This window comes from Puma concolor, chromosome A1 (genome assembly GCF_028749965.1).
Source record: "Puma concolor isolate L17-30 chromosome A1, mPumCon1.1.hap2, whole genome shotgun sequence".
NCBI classification, from domain to species: domain Eukaryota; kingdom Metazoa; phylum Chordata; class Mammalia; order Carnivora; family Felidae; genus Puma; species Puma concolor.
In genome coordinates, this window is record NC_141667.1 from 70,365,691 (window position 1) to 70,381,110 (window position 15,420).

At 40.6% G+C, this 15,420-nt stretch overlaps 1 protein-coding gene across 2 annotated transcripts in view; it reads right to left on the bottom strand.

Annotated features, from left to right (window-relative positions):
• Nucleotides 1-9,472: 9,472 nt before the first annotated feature.
• MAN2A1 (mannosidase alpha class 2A member 1) overlaps nucleotides 9,473-15,420 on the bottom strand; it is a 168,484-nt gene continuing 162,536 nt past the window's right edge. For both annotated transcript variants that reach the window (XM_086685499.1, XM_025924111.2), the window contains 2 exons: nucleotides 13,863-13,973; nucleotides 9,473-12,268 (listed from right to left, as the gene is read on the bottom strand). In XM_086685499.1, the coding sequence (XP_086541625.1) occupies nucleotides 12,116-12,268; nucleotides 13,863-13,973 (264 nt within the window). In that variant the 3' untranslated portion in view covers nucleotides 9,473-12,115. The remainder of the gene's footprint in view (nucleotides 12,269-13,862; nucleotides 13,974-15,420) is intronic.

Sequence of the window (15,420 nt, forward strand, 5' to 3'; positions counted from 1 at the left end):
GGAAAAATCTCGATTTTTCTTCTAAAACTTTTTTTTTGTCTGGTCTCGTGCAAGGACATTTCCAAGTAAATATGGTGTCAATTTGTCAAGTCTCTGTTAGGTGCAATTATTCCCTAAGGGGTAGGTGGGTGAGCAGGGCATTGAATCTGGAAAAATAACTTTCCAATGTGGCTTCCTTCATTAGCTCTCCAGCGTTAAGATGCACAGCTTTGAAAGATCCATAATCATACCTGTCTGACCTGCTTCACAGAGTTATTGTGAGATGAGAGGGTGCAAATTGGTCTGCATATTAAAAGTGCTCTAAAAATTAGAAGTTCCTGAGAAGTGAAAATTATTCATATTCTCTATTATTGACAAGTATCCAGTGATTTCCTCTTGAGAAGACTTTACTCAAATTAGAACTAGATGAGTAACATTCTGTGGTAAATGGTGGCAAATCAGTGAAAACATCTTCCTGTTTTTATTCCAATGTGTATTCTAAACTGTCAGTGGGTAAGTAATCCCACAAAATGAATCAAATACTGAAGGGTTCTTGTCTAGTTTTGTGCCTTTCTCATCTTGCCCCAATACTGTGTCTGTCACAAATCAACGTAATCCTGCAGCCTTTCATTCTCTGACAGGATCCTGGGGAGACTGGAGAAACCCCCATACGCTTCTCCAGAAGACAGCAGGATGGTTTAGATAAATGTGTTTTGAGAACGATACTAGTTTTCTGGGCCTGCTGTAGAAATGACCACAAACTGGGTAACTTAACACAACAGAAACCTATTCTTTCACCGTCGTGGATGCCAGAAGTCTGAAATCAAGGCACCAACAGGCCCACACTCCCTCTGCAGATCTAGTGGAGAACCCTTCGTAGCCAGCTTTTGGTAACGGTTGGCATATTTTGACTTACAGCCACATCATTCCAGTCTCTGCCTCTGGGGTCATGTGGCCTCCTTTTCACTGTGTTTTCCAGTCTGTCTCTTATAAGGGTACTTGTCATTAGATTTAGGGCTCACCCAGATAATCCGGGGTGATCTCACTACCTCTGCAAAGGCCCCTTCCCCAAATGAGGTAACATTTGCAGGTTCCTGGAATAAGGACACAGACATCTCTCTTTAGGAGCCACCTTGGACCGACCTCAAATGCCTTGGATCATAAGAGGAGGTGAACACAAAGCAAGCCCAGAACAGGCAGTGTTATATCAGCTTGAGACCCAACAGGCCACAGCTCATATTAGCTACATGGAAGTTCATTTTCAAATCATGCACATGAAGTTCTGACATTTTGCTGTTCCTAAAATATTCGTATAGCTTCTCTCAGACTCAAACTTGACTGAGGTTGAATTCAAAGACTTACATTTAATTATCTTCTTCTGGCTCCCACTCCAAATCTTTATACTCTAAATAGGAAAGAGTCAAGACAGGATCACCAAACTAACACGTTTCTTATTTCAAACCACCATGTTGCATCACAGAACAAGACAACGTCCCAATATCAACCTTCCCATCAAATCCTTTTTGTATAAGGCGATAGCTCAGACACTTCTCACAAGGGCAGTCTGTATTTTACTAAACAGTCCTTTCCCTCAATCTTTCAGAGCAAAGCTACCCCAGGACTGATTTCAACTATAGAAGGCCGAAGATTAAGATTTCTTGAGATCTAAAATGATCAGCTCTGTTAGTCCTTCAGTGGAAGAATCTCCTGTTCCACAGGCACCTGCACTGATCTGAAGCCCATACTGTGTAGGAGTTTTGGATGTTCTTTCATAGGGTAAAACTCAATGGTTTTCACATAATCCTTTCAGGATTTTTCATATTACTCTTTAACTTCAGGCTTCTACCTCTCCAGAGAAAACGTCAGGCTTAGGTTGTTTCAGGGGAAGGAAACACTGGTGTTCACAAAAAGAAAACAAAAATAGGTCTTTGCATCAAACATATAGTACTATTTCCATCCCCAAACTTCTAACTACTCAAAGGTGCCATAACCAAAACATAGAGAAATAAGACTTCAAAAGGCAACTTGCCAAGGGCTGTCTGAGAGTTGCCATGGAGAACCAGTGAAATAGCTTCCTGAAAACCAAAAAAAGTGTTTAGGACACCTTCTAATTTGGAAACTTGGCAATGTGGCTTTCATTAGTAGATCAGAAAAAAGATTTCTTAGGAGGCAGAGTGATCATTCCAAGGTCCCAGGCCACTTTTTGACAGAGGTCGGACTAGAATCCAGAGTTCCAGGTTCCCAGTCTACTGCTCTTTCTTCTACTGCTGCCGCACTTTCCATGCTCTTTTATAACTAAAATACTCCCTGGAGTGACAACTCTCGGGATTCCACATCAGGTGGACTCTACAGTCAGATAGACAAGAGGGCTATTATTTCTCTAAAGGACCATTAGTAAATATTGTTCAGCTTTGGGGGTCATATGGTCTGTGTCACAACCCCTCAACTCTGCCTCTGTAGTCATACAGCCGCCATAGAAAGTACGTAAACAAACAGAATCACTATGTTCTAATAAAACTTTATTGACAAAAACATGCAGCAGGCTAGCTTTGGCCTGCGGACTGTAGTTCTCAGACCCCTAGATAGACCACGGTTGGAGTTCACTTTCATTAACCCTCACTTTCCCATTCTGTAAAATGGGTATAATAATAGCATAGCTGTATAGGTTGGTTGTAAGGATTAAATGACATAAGTATGTCATGTGCTCACAGTGCCTGGCACATAACGCTCGATAAATGTTGGCAATTATTATTATTATTTTTTTTGTTATTGTATTACCACTGCTTTACTTTTTGCCATACCTTCCAAAAAAGGAAGAGAAACAAAGGAATCAACATTTAGTGCTGCTTTCTTCTTCCCTGGCTTCCAGAAAAGCCAAAATGTGCCCACTGCCATGAGCCCCTCACTGCTTTATGAACATTACTGGGTAGCTGATTGTGACAATCACACAGATGGTAACATCACACTCTGAGCTCCCAGGCCTCTGTATGCCTGAGACAGACAGTTTGTCTTCTACTTGGAACCCTGCAAGTTCTGAACTCCTACAGCCTCCTGGCTCCCTGACACCAGGTGCTCGAATAGGTAGTTGCTTTTTAAATATTGAACAGCTCTCACTTTCATTGTTTATTTCTAGAGATTTTAATGAAGCCAGGTGCATAGTTTCAAAGACCAGTCGTTTTCACTGGTGCCACCCTGCCCCTTGCGTTTCCTTCTAATTTGAAATTTTGTACCCCACAGAGCTCCATTTTCCCTGTCCTTGTTAAAGCTACAGGAACTTGTTAAAGCTACTGGGGTTTGGACTTTGTTGAAACCCTGCTCATCTCTCCTCATGCAAATAGGGTGGGATTCAGGATAAGGTGGGCTATCCTTTCACCTTATGCAGTTTTTCACTGAATTACAAAACCTCATTATTATTACATTTCAATGACACAGGCCCAAGAGATTGCATTATGACAAGGATCTACTAAACTTTAAAATATTAAACCCTTTTAAAGTTGAAAGTATTTAATAATGTGTCTCATCAATTCTTTAACCTCCTATCTAGGTGACAAATATTCCTGAATTTGTGGTTGACAAATTAAACCCAGGAGATAGTCCTGGAGTAGATTGAGTGTGGACTAATGCAATGCCTTGTAAAATTGTTCTGTCCAAGCTTGGAAAAGGCACTACTATTGCACGGGAAGTCTTCACCATGTGGTCACTACAGATCTCTGGAGTCAAGAGGTTCATAATAAGAAATATACAATTCATAACTGCCTTAATCCAGTATCAAGTGGCTCAATAAAAGAACCACAGATTCAGAAATATAGGTGTCCCTTTCTTCACAATTTTGGCAATTATGTGAAGTTACATTAAAATTTCCTGATAATGACACACCTTCTTCCTGCCTTTCATATTCTTAAATGTGCCTACAGATCAATAGTCATGTGCACACTGCCATATATCCATTTTCTTTGGTCAAGTCCAAAGCCTAGATACAGATTATGGAGAGTCTTTAGATTCAGCAAAAATACTTCCAGCCTAACTTCCAGTGATTCCCCTTCACAAAACTTCCACCAGATTTGAGATGTCTTGTTTTGGTGCTGTTGGTTTCATGCCATCTCCTCTCCCACACCTAGTTGGTGATATACTTCTATCCTTCCAGGCTCAGCTCAGATCCTCCCACCTCCCTGCCTTCCCTCCTCACTCCGGAAGAAGCCAAGTCTCCTTCCCCTGTACTCCAAATATCCATCATCTGTGCAGCCAGCATTAATGTGGCTCTCTTGCTCCCTGATCGTGTGGCATCTTGACTCCAGACAGGACTTCTCTCCTTTACTAGACCATAGGGCAGGATTATTAAAATCCTCTTCCCTCAGAGCCTGGCATAGGTACCCTGCCCAAATGACAACTTCAGTTAATGTTTATTGAAAGCTCAGTGCAAAATCTAAAACCGATTACCTTCAGACTCTATTAAGGGGAGCTCCATAAATTCAATGAGGATGAATTTGTAGATTTTACCTAAGAAAACAGATTCTAACTTCAAAGTAATCTTATTAACTGCACTTAAAAAAATCCATTTAGCAAGACAGAGGAATGAGTCAAATTGTTTTTCATGAGAACTCACTTCCATACAGCTGGCCCAAAATGATTTCAATCCTGCGTGTGGCAAGGAAATCCATTCCAAGAAAGGCAAGTGCTGTGATCTTCTGCTCCAGAGGGGAGTTTCGGACCTAAACAAAGGCCTCACCACAACTTGAGATCATGTTTTGAAAGCCAACCAATGAAGGCTCCATTTGGTTTAGTGGAATGTTTTATATACCCAGACCCTAGGGACACATCTTGCTTGCTAGCATTGCTATTTAGATTTGGGACCAGAAAATGAGCCCCAAGGCTAAGCCTGTGAATAAAAAAATTGGAAAGCTATATGAAGCATACGAGCCAAGAACACTAGGCCCCATCAAAGCCCTTAAAATATGCCCTTTTAAATAGCACTATTCCAATTTCCCTCCTTTGCCTATTGGGAGATTCAGAAATTCACTTACAGTCCTTCAATGATATGCACATATTTGGAAAAAAATATTAAAATATTTCAAGTGTTAGCTGATGTACTTCAAAGAAGCTAGTGCCCCTGACTCATTGCTCCCATCCCAGCCCCTTGGTCCTTTTCTCCTCTGCCTCCAGATTTTGTTTGACATTTGGAAGGTTCATCTTGCTACACAGGAGCCGGCCCCAATCCCACATTTGAAGTGAATGAAACACCGACTGTATGTGCCAAAGGAACCCTGCAATCTTCAGGCATGTTGCTAGTACACACATCCTGAATTCACTTTGCATTTTTTAAAACCCTTCTTCTCACCTTACAATTAAAAAACAATCTCTACACAATATAACTAGACATAGTTTTATTAAACATGTTGAGCAAAATATGCAAGGTGGTGATAGCAGTAGGGACAAAGAGGCTGTGTTCTGAGGAACTGACTACCATTGAGCCTTAGTTGCTCAAGTACAAGTGCACCCATTTGGGAAAGTATCTAAACAAGAAAGCATGGTGCTGGGGTAGCAGTGAGAAGCATCAGTTTACATGTTTTTAGCTCTTTATAACAAAACAGTAAACTCCAAATGGTTTAAATAGTAAAGTGACATTATTTCATATAACAAGAAGGTTGGAGGGGGTTCATTCAGCTGCTCAACATCATCAGGGACCCAGGCTCCACTCATTTTTTACTTGGTCATCTAGTTGACTTTTGTCCTCAGCCTTGTTGCTATAGGCTTGCAAAATGGCTGCATCAGCTCCAGCATCAACACTGACATCCACACTGCCTTTAAACATTGCCCTCTAAAGGCAATGCTCTCTCCTTCTGAAGAGAGAGGAGGCCTCTGCCAGCAGTCCCCAGTTGGCTTCCCATGATAGTTCAATGGCCAAAATTGTGTCACATACCAATTCCTAAATTCATTATCCAGCCTGGAGAAGAAAATTATCATGACTAACTTAGAGCAAGAGCAATTCACCTCCTGAAGCTCATGAGTATCTGATTATGAATAAAATCCGGGTTTTATTAGCAAGGAAGGCAGAGGGGCAATGGCTGGTTGTTAAGCAACTATAATATCTTCCCTAAGGAGGCCACATCCTTTAGAGAGATTAGGAATGCAGCTTGAAACGGCTGTACCTTAATTTCTGGTAATAGGACCTTCCTGAAGGTTTTTGAGCAGGAAACTGACATGAACCGATGAAGATGTAAGGAGCTGTTGAAAAATTGTAATTCTGAAAATTACAATTTTTATTTCACAAGAGGTAAACGTATCTTTATTTATTTATTTATTGAACAAATATTTTCTGAGCCCCTGCTGTTCTGTGGATGCAGTGCTGAAGAAATGCTGGGGCTCTTGCCCTCAGGAGAGCTTATGATCCAGTGAGGAAGGCAAACTAAAATCTCAAGTTTGGCTCTATGAAGAAAAGAAGTAGTGTCATAACAATACTCAGTGAGGGCGTGCAGGCGGGACTGATATAAGTTGGCCGGTCAAGGAAGATTCTTGAGAAGAGGATGCTTGAAGCAAACCAGAATAATAAGGTGCCTGCCAGCGGAAGATTTGAGAGCAACTTTGAAGCAGAAGGCACGAGTGCAAAAAGCCTCCAAGAGGAATAATCTTGGCACGTGAGACACCCATAAGACACCTAGACAACAGTTAGGAGGTGTGGTAGAAGATAAGGCTGAGTGGGGTCAGGAGAGGACTTCTTAAATGCCTCCCCGCTTCCCAAAGTTGAGATGAAGTAGGATAGGGACCAAGCCAGGCAGGGCTTCTAGGCCATGGTGAAAGTTTATATGTTATTCCAAGTAGTAACAGGAAACACAATTTTCAACAGGGAAGAAGTTTTTCCAATTTTACTTTTTGGCTTCTGTGTGAAATAAAAGAGACGTAAGGGGCAGGACCGGAAGTAGACAGAGCTGTTATAAGGCAAAGGCAGAATCCACGTACATGGAGATGGCTTGGAATTGGGTGGTGGTGGGACAAGCGGACAGGTTTTACGGGGTGTTTCCTAGACATTGTAGGGTATAGGAGTTATGGTCAAGAGCTATTTAGAAATGTTCGATAAGAGCATAGAGAAATTACTTCCTGAGGAATGTTCCGGGCCAATGCTTTAGTGTGTATGCGAATCCTCTAGGGATCTTTTTAAAGTGCAGATTGTGACTTAGCAGGTCTGGGGTGGGGCCTGAAATTCTGTGTTCCTTTTCTTTCTTTTTTTTTTTTTTACTTTTAAAATGTTTACTTTCGAGAGAGAGAGAGAGGCAGAGCATGAGTGGGGAAGGGCCAGAGAGAGAGGGAGACACAGAATCTGAAGCAGAATATGTTATTCTCCAGCAGGCTCGAGTCTCCCAGCTGTCAGCACAGAGCCGGACTTGGGACTCAAACTCAAGAACTCTGAGATCATGACTTGAGCAGAAGCTGGACACTTAGCTGACTGAACCACCCAAGCGCCCCCTGAGATTCTGCATTTCTAACAGAAACTTCTAATGGAAGTTTCCAGGTGATGCCACGGCTTCTAGTCTGAGAAGGACACTAGCAGCAGGATTCTAGCACAATGTGACCTTAACTTATTTCGTTGTTTTTCCTACTAATATCTTCTACATACCATGTTCGCCACACCGGTGCTAAAAACAGTGGCTACATGTTGCTATTTACATTTAATTAAATTAAAATAAGACACTCAGTTTCTTAGTTGCACTACCACATTTCAAATATTCAAAAGCCACACGGGGCTAGTGGCTGTTATATTGGACAGAGCATTTATAAAGAACTTGCCATTAATAATGAAATTTTATTGGATGGCGCTGCTCCAGACAAAAGAAACTATGTCTAGTTCTCTATGCTTGCTGTTACCATCTTTCCTCATTCTGGTCTTTTCATGGGGACACGCACATTGTCTCTGTTAAAATCAAATGCATCTTTTAAGAACTATCTCAAGTCTACTTCTTCTATGGAACCTTCCTAGAACTGAAATTAGGTGTGATGCTTCCTTTAAATCTGTATGTTTGGTTTTTCTCTGCCGTGTATTTCTACTGTATTTTGTCTGCCTAGTATTTCAAGTATCTCACTCTTTTCTCTGGTTGTAGAATCCCATCTTCTCTGGGTGTGTGGCAGTGGGGTGGGGCAGGTTGGCAGCCAGAGCGGGTGTCGGGGGGGGGGGTGTCTATTTCTCACCCATGTGATTCCATGTGATTCCTTTGACCCTAATTCTGCCCTCACCACAGTCATTAGCATATGAGCCAAATGACAGCAAATGACATCAATGCCAGGACATTTGCTGGAAAATTAGATAAAGGTGCTCTCTTTACAGTGGGGTCACTCAGCTGCATCTTTGCGTCAGCTGCCAGCCATTTTGCCCCCAAATGTGCAGCCCTTGCCCCAAAAGGAGAATGACTGAGAGAAAAGCAAAACCAGGAGATAAAGACAGATCCTGGGTGACATCATCTCATACTTAGCTATGGCTGTATTTGGAGTGCTCTCCATCTACTCTGGACCATCAGTTACTGGGGACAATAAATTTTGTTTTTGCTTAAGCTGGTCTACACTGAGGGGAGTCTTGTCTGTTACAACCTCTCTTCAGGCATCTGTGCTCCGCTTTGACATACAGCAGCAAAATGGGCCTTGCTCACCCTCCTCCACAACCCTTCGAGCTACCCCTCAACCAGTCAGTAATAAGTTCCCTAAGAACTTAATAAGTTCCCTAAGGTGTGTGAGCATAGACCTACCTAAATTAAGATTTTCTTTACCACTTTTAATATTCAAATTATTTTGACATGTTGATAATCAAATATTATGGAGCCAAAGAATCTTCATTATCTGCTGATGAAATTTTATTAATATTTAAGTTTTTACAGTTTGGCACATACATATTACAAATTGATTAACCTCTTTACTAACGTCACCCAAAACGTCACCCAAGTCCAAATCCCCCAGTTAGCATGTATCATGTGCCTGGCTGACCATACGAACTTCCCGTATATTTATCCTTCACCTTCTCCCACCTCCTGGCTTTGAAGGGACTCCCTGAAAGCTACTACACTGGGTGCTGATTGGGGCCAGCAGGCTGGCAGACTGCCTCCAGATGTCACTCTTGCAACCAACTTTACCTTCCGGATCAGCTCACAAGGAACTTCTTAGCTTATGTGTTGTCTTACTCTCCTCATTTTTATCTTGCAACATATGGAATCTGACCAGCACCTGCCCCTCCAATTGGCTCAGAAGGCTCCAGAGGTACCATGTTGTTGAGAAGGTTCCTAGAGTCCACACTCAGAGGTGACCCCTGACCCAGACTTGAAACTCACTACCACCCCTCTCTGCCACTTGCTCTCTAAAACTATCTTTTCTAACTGGAATTGGGCTGAAGATAGAGTGATTCGTTCTTAAAGAAACAAAGAACAGATAGATCCTCACTGCTCCATCCTTCCCCTCAAAATGTATTCATACGGGTTGCTTACAAAATAAGAGTGAAGAACCACTCTAGAGGAACATGTACATGGTAAGATTTATCTTTTATTAGAGATCTTATATTACATATTCCCAAAAAGATATAAAATTTTCCAAGAGAAAAATATCAAAACCTATTTGATTCCAAGGTAAGCAACATAATCAAAATGAAAGCAGAGACTTTCTTCCAGACAAAGGAATGTAAAAACATTTCGGCACAAGTACAACAAAGACATGGGCAGGTAATTACAACGATTCACCACACGTTTTATAGCATTTTATTTTAATCAGTATTTGAAGAAAACAAGGATGCGAAGTTCTCAAACATGGCAGGTATAAGCTCAAGTTAAAATTAAAAAAAAAAAAGCTCATAGAAAGGAAGGAACTACTTGACCAATGGAACACTGTGATAACCAATGTAATAAAACTGAAGCAAACAAATATGCCACTGAGATCACAACCGAAGTGTGTGGTTTTTAGTGGGTGCTGGAGACACTGAATTATTTAATCAGTTCTTGACCACAACCCAAAGCAAAAGCATCCTCTGTTCATATCCCTGATGATTTATTCTAAAAATAAAAAGCAGAACCTTGCTGGTTTAAAGAGAATTTCTGCTTTACCTGTGAACGGCTGGTGGTAACACACTGAAGGCCTGCCTGATGTGGGAGAGACCCATCTTACCCAACCAGGGGTGGCAAAACCACCGTTATTGCATCAAGATTTTTTATGTCAATTGATCAGAATTTCCAGAACGATTAAGCACACCCACTTAACCACAGAACACAGTGAACTCCCAAAGAAGGTTGTACATTTAAGATGCAACGCAAACACTGATCTTGTTCCTGGGATTTGCTTCCAGCAATCCTAACATTGGCAGATGTCCACAAAAAGGAAGTGGTGTTTTTGTTTTCTTTTAGTTGTTTATCCCCCAAAGTGAGGAAGGAAACATACAGTACACGTTTATTGCATGAAATTACTCCCTTGTAATATCTTTATCAACACTAGTATTGTTTCCTTAGTTATTAAAGGCGAAAAAAGTTTATGAATTTCACATAACTTAACAATAATCTTAGGAGCTGCATCTTGGTTAAAAAAAAAAAAAATTCAGATGATAATCGGACTACCCGGCAAAACAGAAATTAGGTTTTAACTTCTCTATAACGACGTTGGGATGGCAGGAAGTGAAAGGAAGTTTAAAGTCAGATAATTATTAGGTAACACAAAGAGTTTTCAAAAGTGTATATACTCAAAGAATCCTTTCTATCTTAAAATCAAATACGCTAAATGTTGCTAGTGTGGCTTTTATTTTAATGTCACGTTAGCAATGATCCCAAAATAAATTTTATCAAAAGTATTGTAATGGCACATGGGCTTGGAACTTCACTTTGAGGTTAGCATGTACACAAATTTGGAATTCACTGAACAAACATGTTCTTTAATAAGATAAATCATGATGAGCTACATATAAATGGGTTTCAAAACAGGGTCCCTTTTAAAGCATTCTCTCTTCCATAGGGTTACCTCCTGTGAAATGGAAACCGTGTATGATTTTGCAGGTTACAAAATCCTTGCTTCGAGCTGCAGTCTTCTTGGCAGCAGCATATTTTAATAAACAGTATTTTTCTTGTTTTCTGACATCTCAGTACATTCAAATAGTCAAGATGTTTAGAATAACATCACCACAAATTTAATGAAACAGATCAGAATGTGGCCAGCATCGTCAGTCAGGCAAAAACGATACACTTTATGTGTCATAGAAAGTACCCACCTTCTCCCCCGCCCCCTCCACCTTCCCCCCTTCCCCTAACAGGAATATGGACACCAAAGGATTTAACAAGACTTATAAAAAAATAAGGCACATTTATTTTGATATGGTTATTTTTAAAATAGAAAACCCCTCTCAGAACATCTGTATTCAAATGAGCTGTGTAAAAAGACACCTTGTGGTACCTAAAATAGGTTATGGTACCTATGGAATTGCTTCTTCTATTTTAGTGACAATGGAATAAATTGCACCTATCCCACATTGTCAAGTAATGAAAATATGCCTCTTTTCTACTACTGAATGATTCAAAATCTGGTATTTCTGGAAATACTTACAAAGGGTGAGAAGGGAGGGGTTAAGTGGTACATTAGAAAAAGGTATGAAGATCAACTCTGTATACGTATCATAAGGGTTGATGGATTGCACTTTGCCACATATTTCAATACACGAAAGTTTTCTAATGTGTATGAATGATTGCAACCGTTTTGGCCATTAGCTATTACTCACCAGTTTTTTGTTCCATTTTGGTGAAAATGGGCATTGTTGTAAAACTAATGAAGGATCGGCAACATGAATACTTATAGCAACCTCTTCACAACCCCCAACACAGATATAATTAGTTAGCATTTAACCTGAGATACAATCTGTTGAGAGGCTGTTTTAGACATTTCTTCATTTGTTGTTGCATCAATTCATACTGATGGTGGCGGTTCATGGATGGAACTTTAAAAAAAAAAAAAACATTGGCTATAGCATGGCTTTCTTTTTTTTCTTTCTGTACTGGTAAAAAAAAAAAATAGTAATAATCACAGAATTCATGTTCTCACAGTAGCCAGAAGCTAAAATAATGTGCTTCCTTATTGCACGTCAAACCAAGAAGTGTATAAAAGACAATGCTTCCCAATCCAAATCTGAAAGCCAGGTTCATCTCAACTGGATTCGGAATGTGCTGATTTCCATGGGACTCAAACTGATCTCACTTATATTTCGGGCATCTGGAGGTGAATGCATCAAGGATAACGAGGAAGGTATAAGACTTGAGACTGTGAACATGTTAAAAAGCTTCTGTACCAAAATCTAGAAAGTAAATGATAAAAAAAAAAGTTGCACAGTTAGGTCTACTTTGAAGAAAGATTAGTAGCTCAACTGTATATTCAGTGGAAAACAGTATGAGAGTGAAATTGCATTTAAAGATTCCTTTTAATGATTAAAAGGGGAACGGGAAGGAGATTCAATACTCCTGTGCATGTTTGGACACACAGACCATCCCAGAAGCAAGGAGAGGGCAGTTGGTTCTCCGGTCCTCTTCTGTATTTCTTGAGAATTTATCATGTGCAGGGGGCACTTTTTCAATAAAAGAAAAAAAAAACATCTATGGGCCAGCAAGCTTTAAAAACATCTGTATCCTCTTTTACTCAACACTTAACACCTAACAGTGTGGTTCTTCCTGTTCCAAAAGAGCTGAGAGAAAGGACACAGGCCCACTACAAGGGACGTGCATCAGGTCAGTAAGTCCCATTTTCAGGGTGGGAAGACTGCTGGGAAAGTGCTACCCTCACCCCAAGCAGGTTATCCTAATAGGTATCTCCGGATGGTAAATCCCCTTAAGACTTGATGTCTTAATGTGTAAATACAAATGCTCTCACCAAATATACTTATGTCATCAGTAATAAGGTAAAGTATAAACATAATGAAAAAAAAAATCAGTGCTTTCTTCACACCAACTCCATATAGGGCATGGTACAAGAAATGGAGAAGCTTATCTGCTTAAGTGGATTTTAACCCCCTACCATATTTTCTTTTCTTTTCAGATCCTACGCACATCCTAATTTGTAGGGTTGAAACTGAATCACTTGAGTCTGATCTGCAGGGTACCTGTGAGGTTTCGGAGAAGAGCTGGGTGAGCTGAGCTGCCCTCTGGGGCAGACCTGCCTGTGTGCTAGGACCTGTTCAAATGTCTTCTTTGAGCACAGCCTGATCAGAGCCAGAGGCAGAACTCTGGAGGTTCATTTCCTTGCAAGGAGGCTTGATGGAACTATCAGCAACAACAGCTTTTTAAAAAAAAACAAAACTAAAAAATGAGCAGCCAGCAAGTCAGCCTGGGGACCTGTTTGGCCTGCCCAGTACAGACCCACATGCAAATCTGGCTTAATCAGGAGATCTAGACCTGCATTTTCCCCTGGGGAAACTACTGACTGGAGCTAAGTAAGGCTGCTTCAGGGCAGTGGTTAAACTACCCGAATGGCCACAATGTCACTGCTTTCTGCTGCTTCCCTCCTGATACTCCACCCTGCTTTAGTTATTATAAAACGTGCCTTGGCCCCTCTAAGACTTCACTGAAATAGATCCTACATGAGTATGTCGAGAGAAGAGGAAATATGGTGGGGGGGGGGGGGTGCACTGCAGGGAAGAAGATGCTTTACTTGTTAGCGACGGAAGGCTTAAGAATGGATTAGAGTGTCATCTCCAAACATAAACGTGTTCCAGCCATGCATGTTGATGTTGACAAGGAGAAGAGACTGAAGGTTGGGAAAGTGCTTTCTTAAGATAGAAAGACTTGAGTTAATTATAGCAGCCGAGGGGAACGAGTCAGTGAAGAGGCGAGGTACATCTCACTGTCAAGGATTTCAAAGCGCACTAACTCAACAAGCAAAGTAACTTTTTAGCTCACCTTTCCCTGGGTGGTGGAACAAAGCAGCCCTGTGTCTCTGCTAGAGAAGCGGCAGTCAAACCCCTTCCTGTGGAGGATCAAGGCTGCCTCATCAGAATGCTTGCCGTCCACCTGCAAATGAGGAGAGGGCCAACATGCCCCAGTGACATTGAGGCAAATACTGACACCACTGTATACTCCACTGGCTTGAAGTCAGAGCCCCCAAACCACAAAAGCTTGATTTAGTGGGTAAGCTACGGAAATTCGTTTCCCTTCAGGTCCCATGTTCACTGTGCCTTTCCACCTGCTACACCCCCTCTACCTTCCCCACAAGGAGTCAAGAGACATTACGTTTTAAGTCTTCTTGTTAAGCCACCTCATGTTTTGGTTTCCTCCATAGTTCCTGAGGACTTGGGTATCCCTTTCGTCCACATGTTACTGTTTCATAAAAGTTTCTTCAAATAAAGCATTTAATTTTTATTTACTTAGTTTTAACATACACGTTGGTTGAATCATGTGTACCTGAATTTAGTCCTTATCTGGCCACTGAATGATGTATCATCCACCTCAGAACTGAAACACACTTTTTTATTGAATGCTAATTTTTGCTAATTGCATTAACATTTTTAATCTTTAATGCATTGGTTCATTATTTTTATATAAAAGACATTTAAATTGAATTAGTTATGCTTATCACTTGCTAGGCCAACCACATTTATTAGCTTGATATACCATTTAAATTCACACTACAGAAGCTATTCTTCTTGTGCAGGCCAAGAGAAAAATACTAAATGTGACAAGTCAGCTACAGGGATCAAGATACACTTTCTTGCAATAAAATGTCTTGCATCCATTTAAGTAAGGATGCCACGAGTGCTCTGAATATTTTAAGTTATGATTTTCTTAATAAATTTTACATTTCCTAAAGGGAGAAGATGCTTGTATAATAAGCAAAATAAATTAAAAAATCCTTGGAAGAATTAAGAAGTGTTTGGCTACTCAAAGGAGTGGAGTATGTTGAGCACCGACCCCATGATGAAAATGATCCCCTTTACAAGTCTGGGGCCACAGATATGAATATGCCCATGTTCTTAATCATCCTCACTAGGGGATACAATTTTTAACTGTGCCATAGAGACATCTTTTCTGAAGAGCTGCCAGCGTTCTCACCACTGATTTGACTTTAATGTGCCTGAACAATTCAAACCTGTCCTCACCTCAGATTCTTGGCTGAAATAACCTATTTTATGACATTTCACACTGTTATTTTGCAGTGGTACTGCTAAGATTTTGTTTGAAGGGAGACAAAAAAGTCATTTAAGGAATTCTGAGTCATCACGGGACGAACATGATAATCATAGCAAGTTTAAATCATATGATAAAGATTCCTAATACAATTTCAAAAAATTTCACCGAGTTCCAAAATAGCAGGAAAACAGCACAGTCAGAAAATACTTCATTTATCATATACATAAGGTCTGCAGAAGAATAACAAAGAGAATTCTCTCCTGTGCCAATTGTACAGCCTTGGAATATCACTTATCACCTAAGCATCAGTTTCCTTATCTGTAAAATGGAG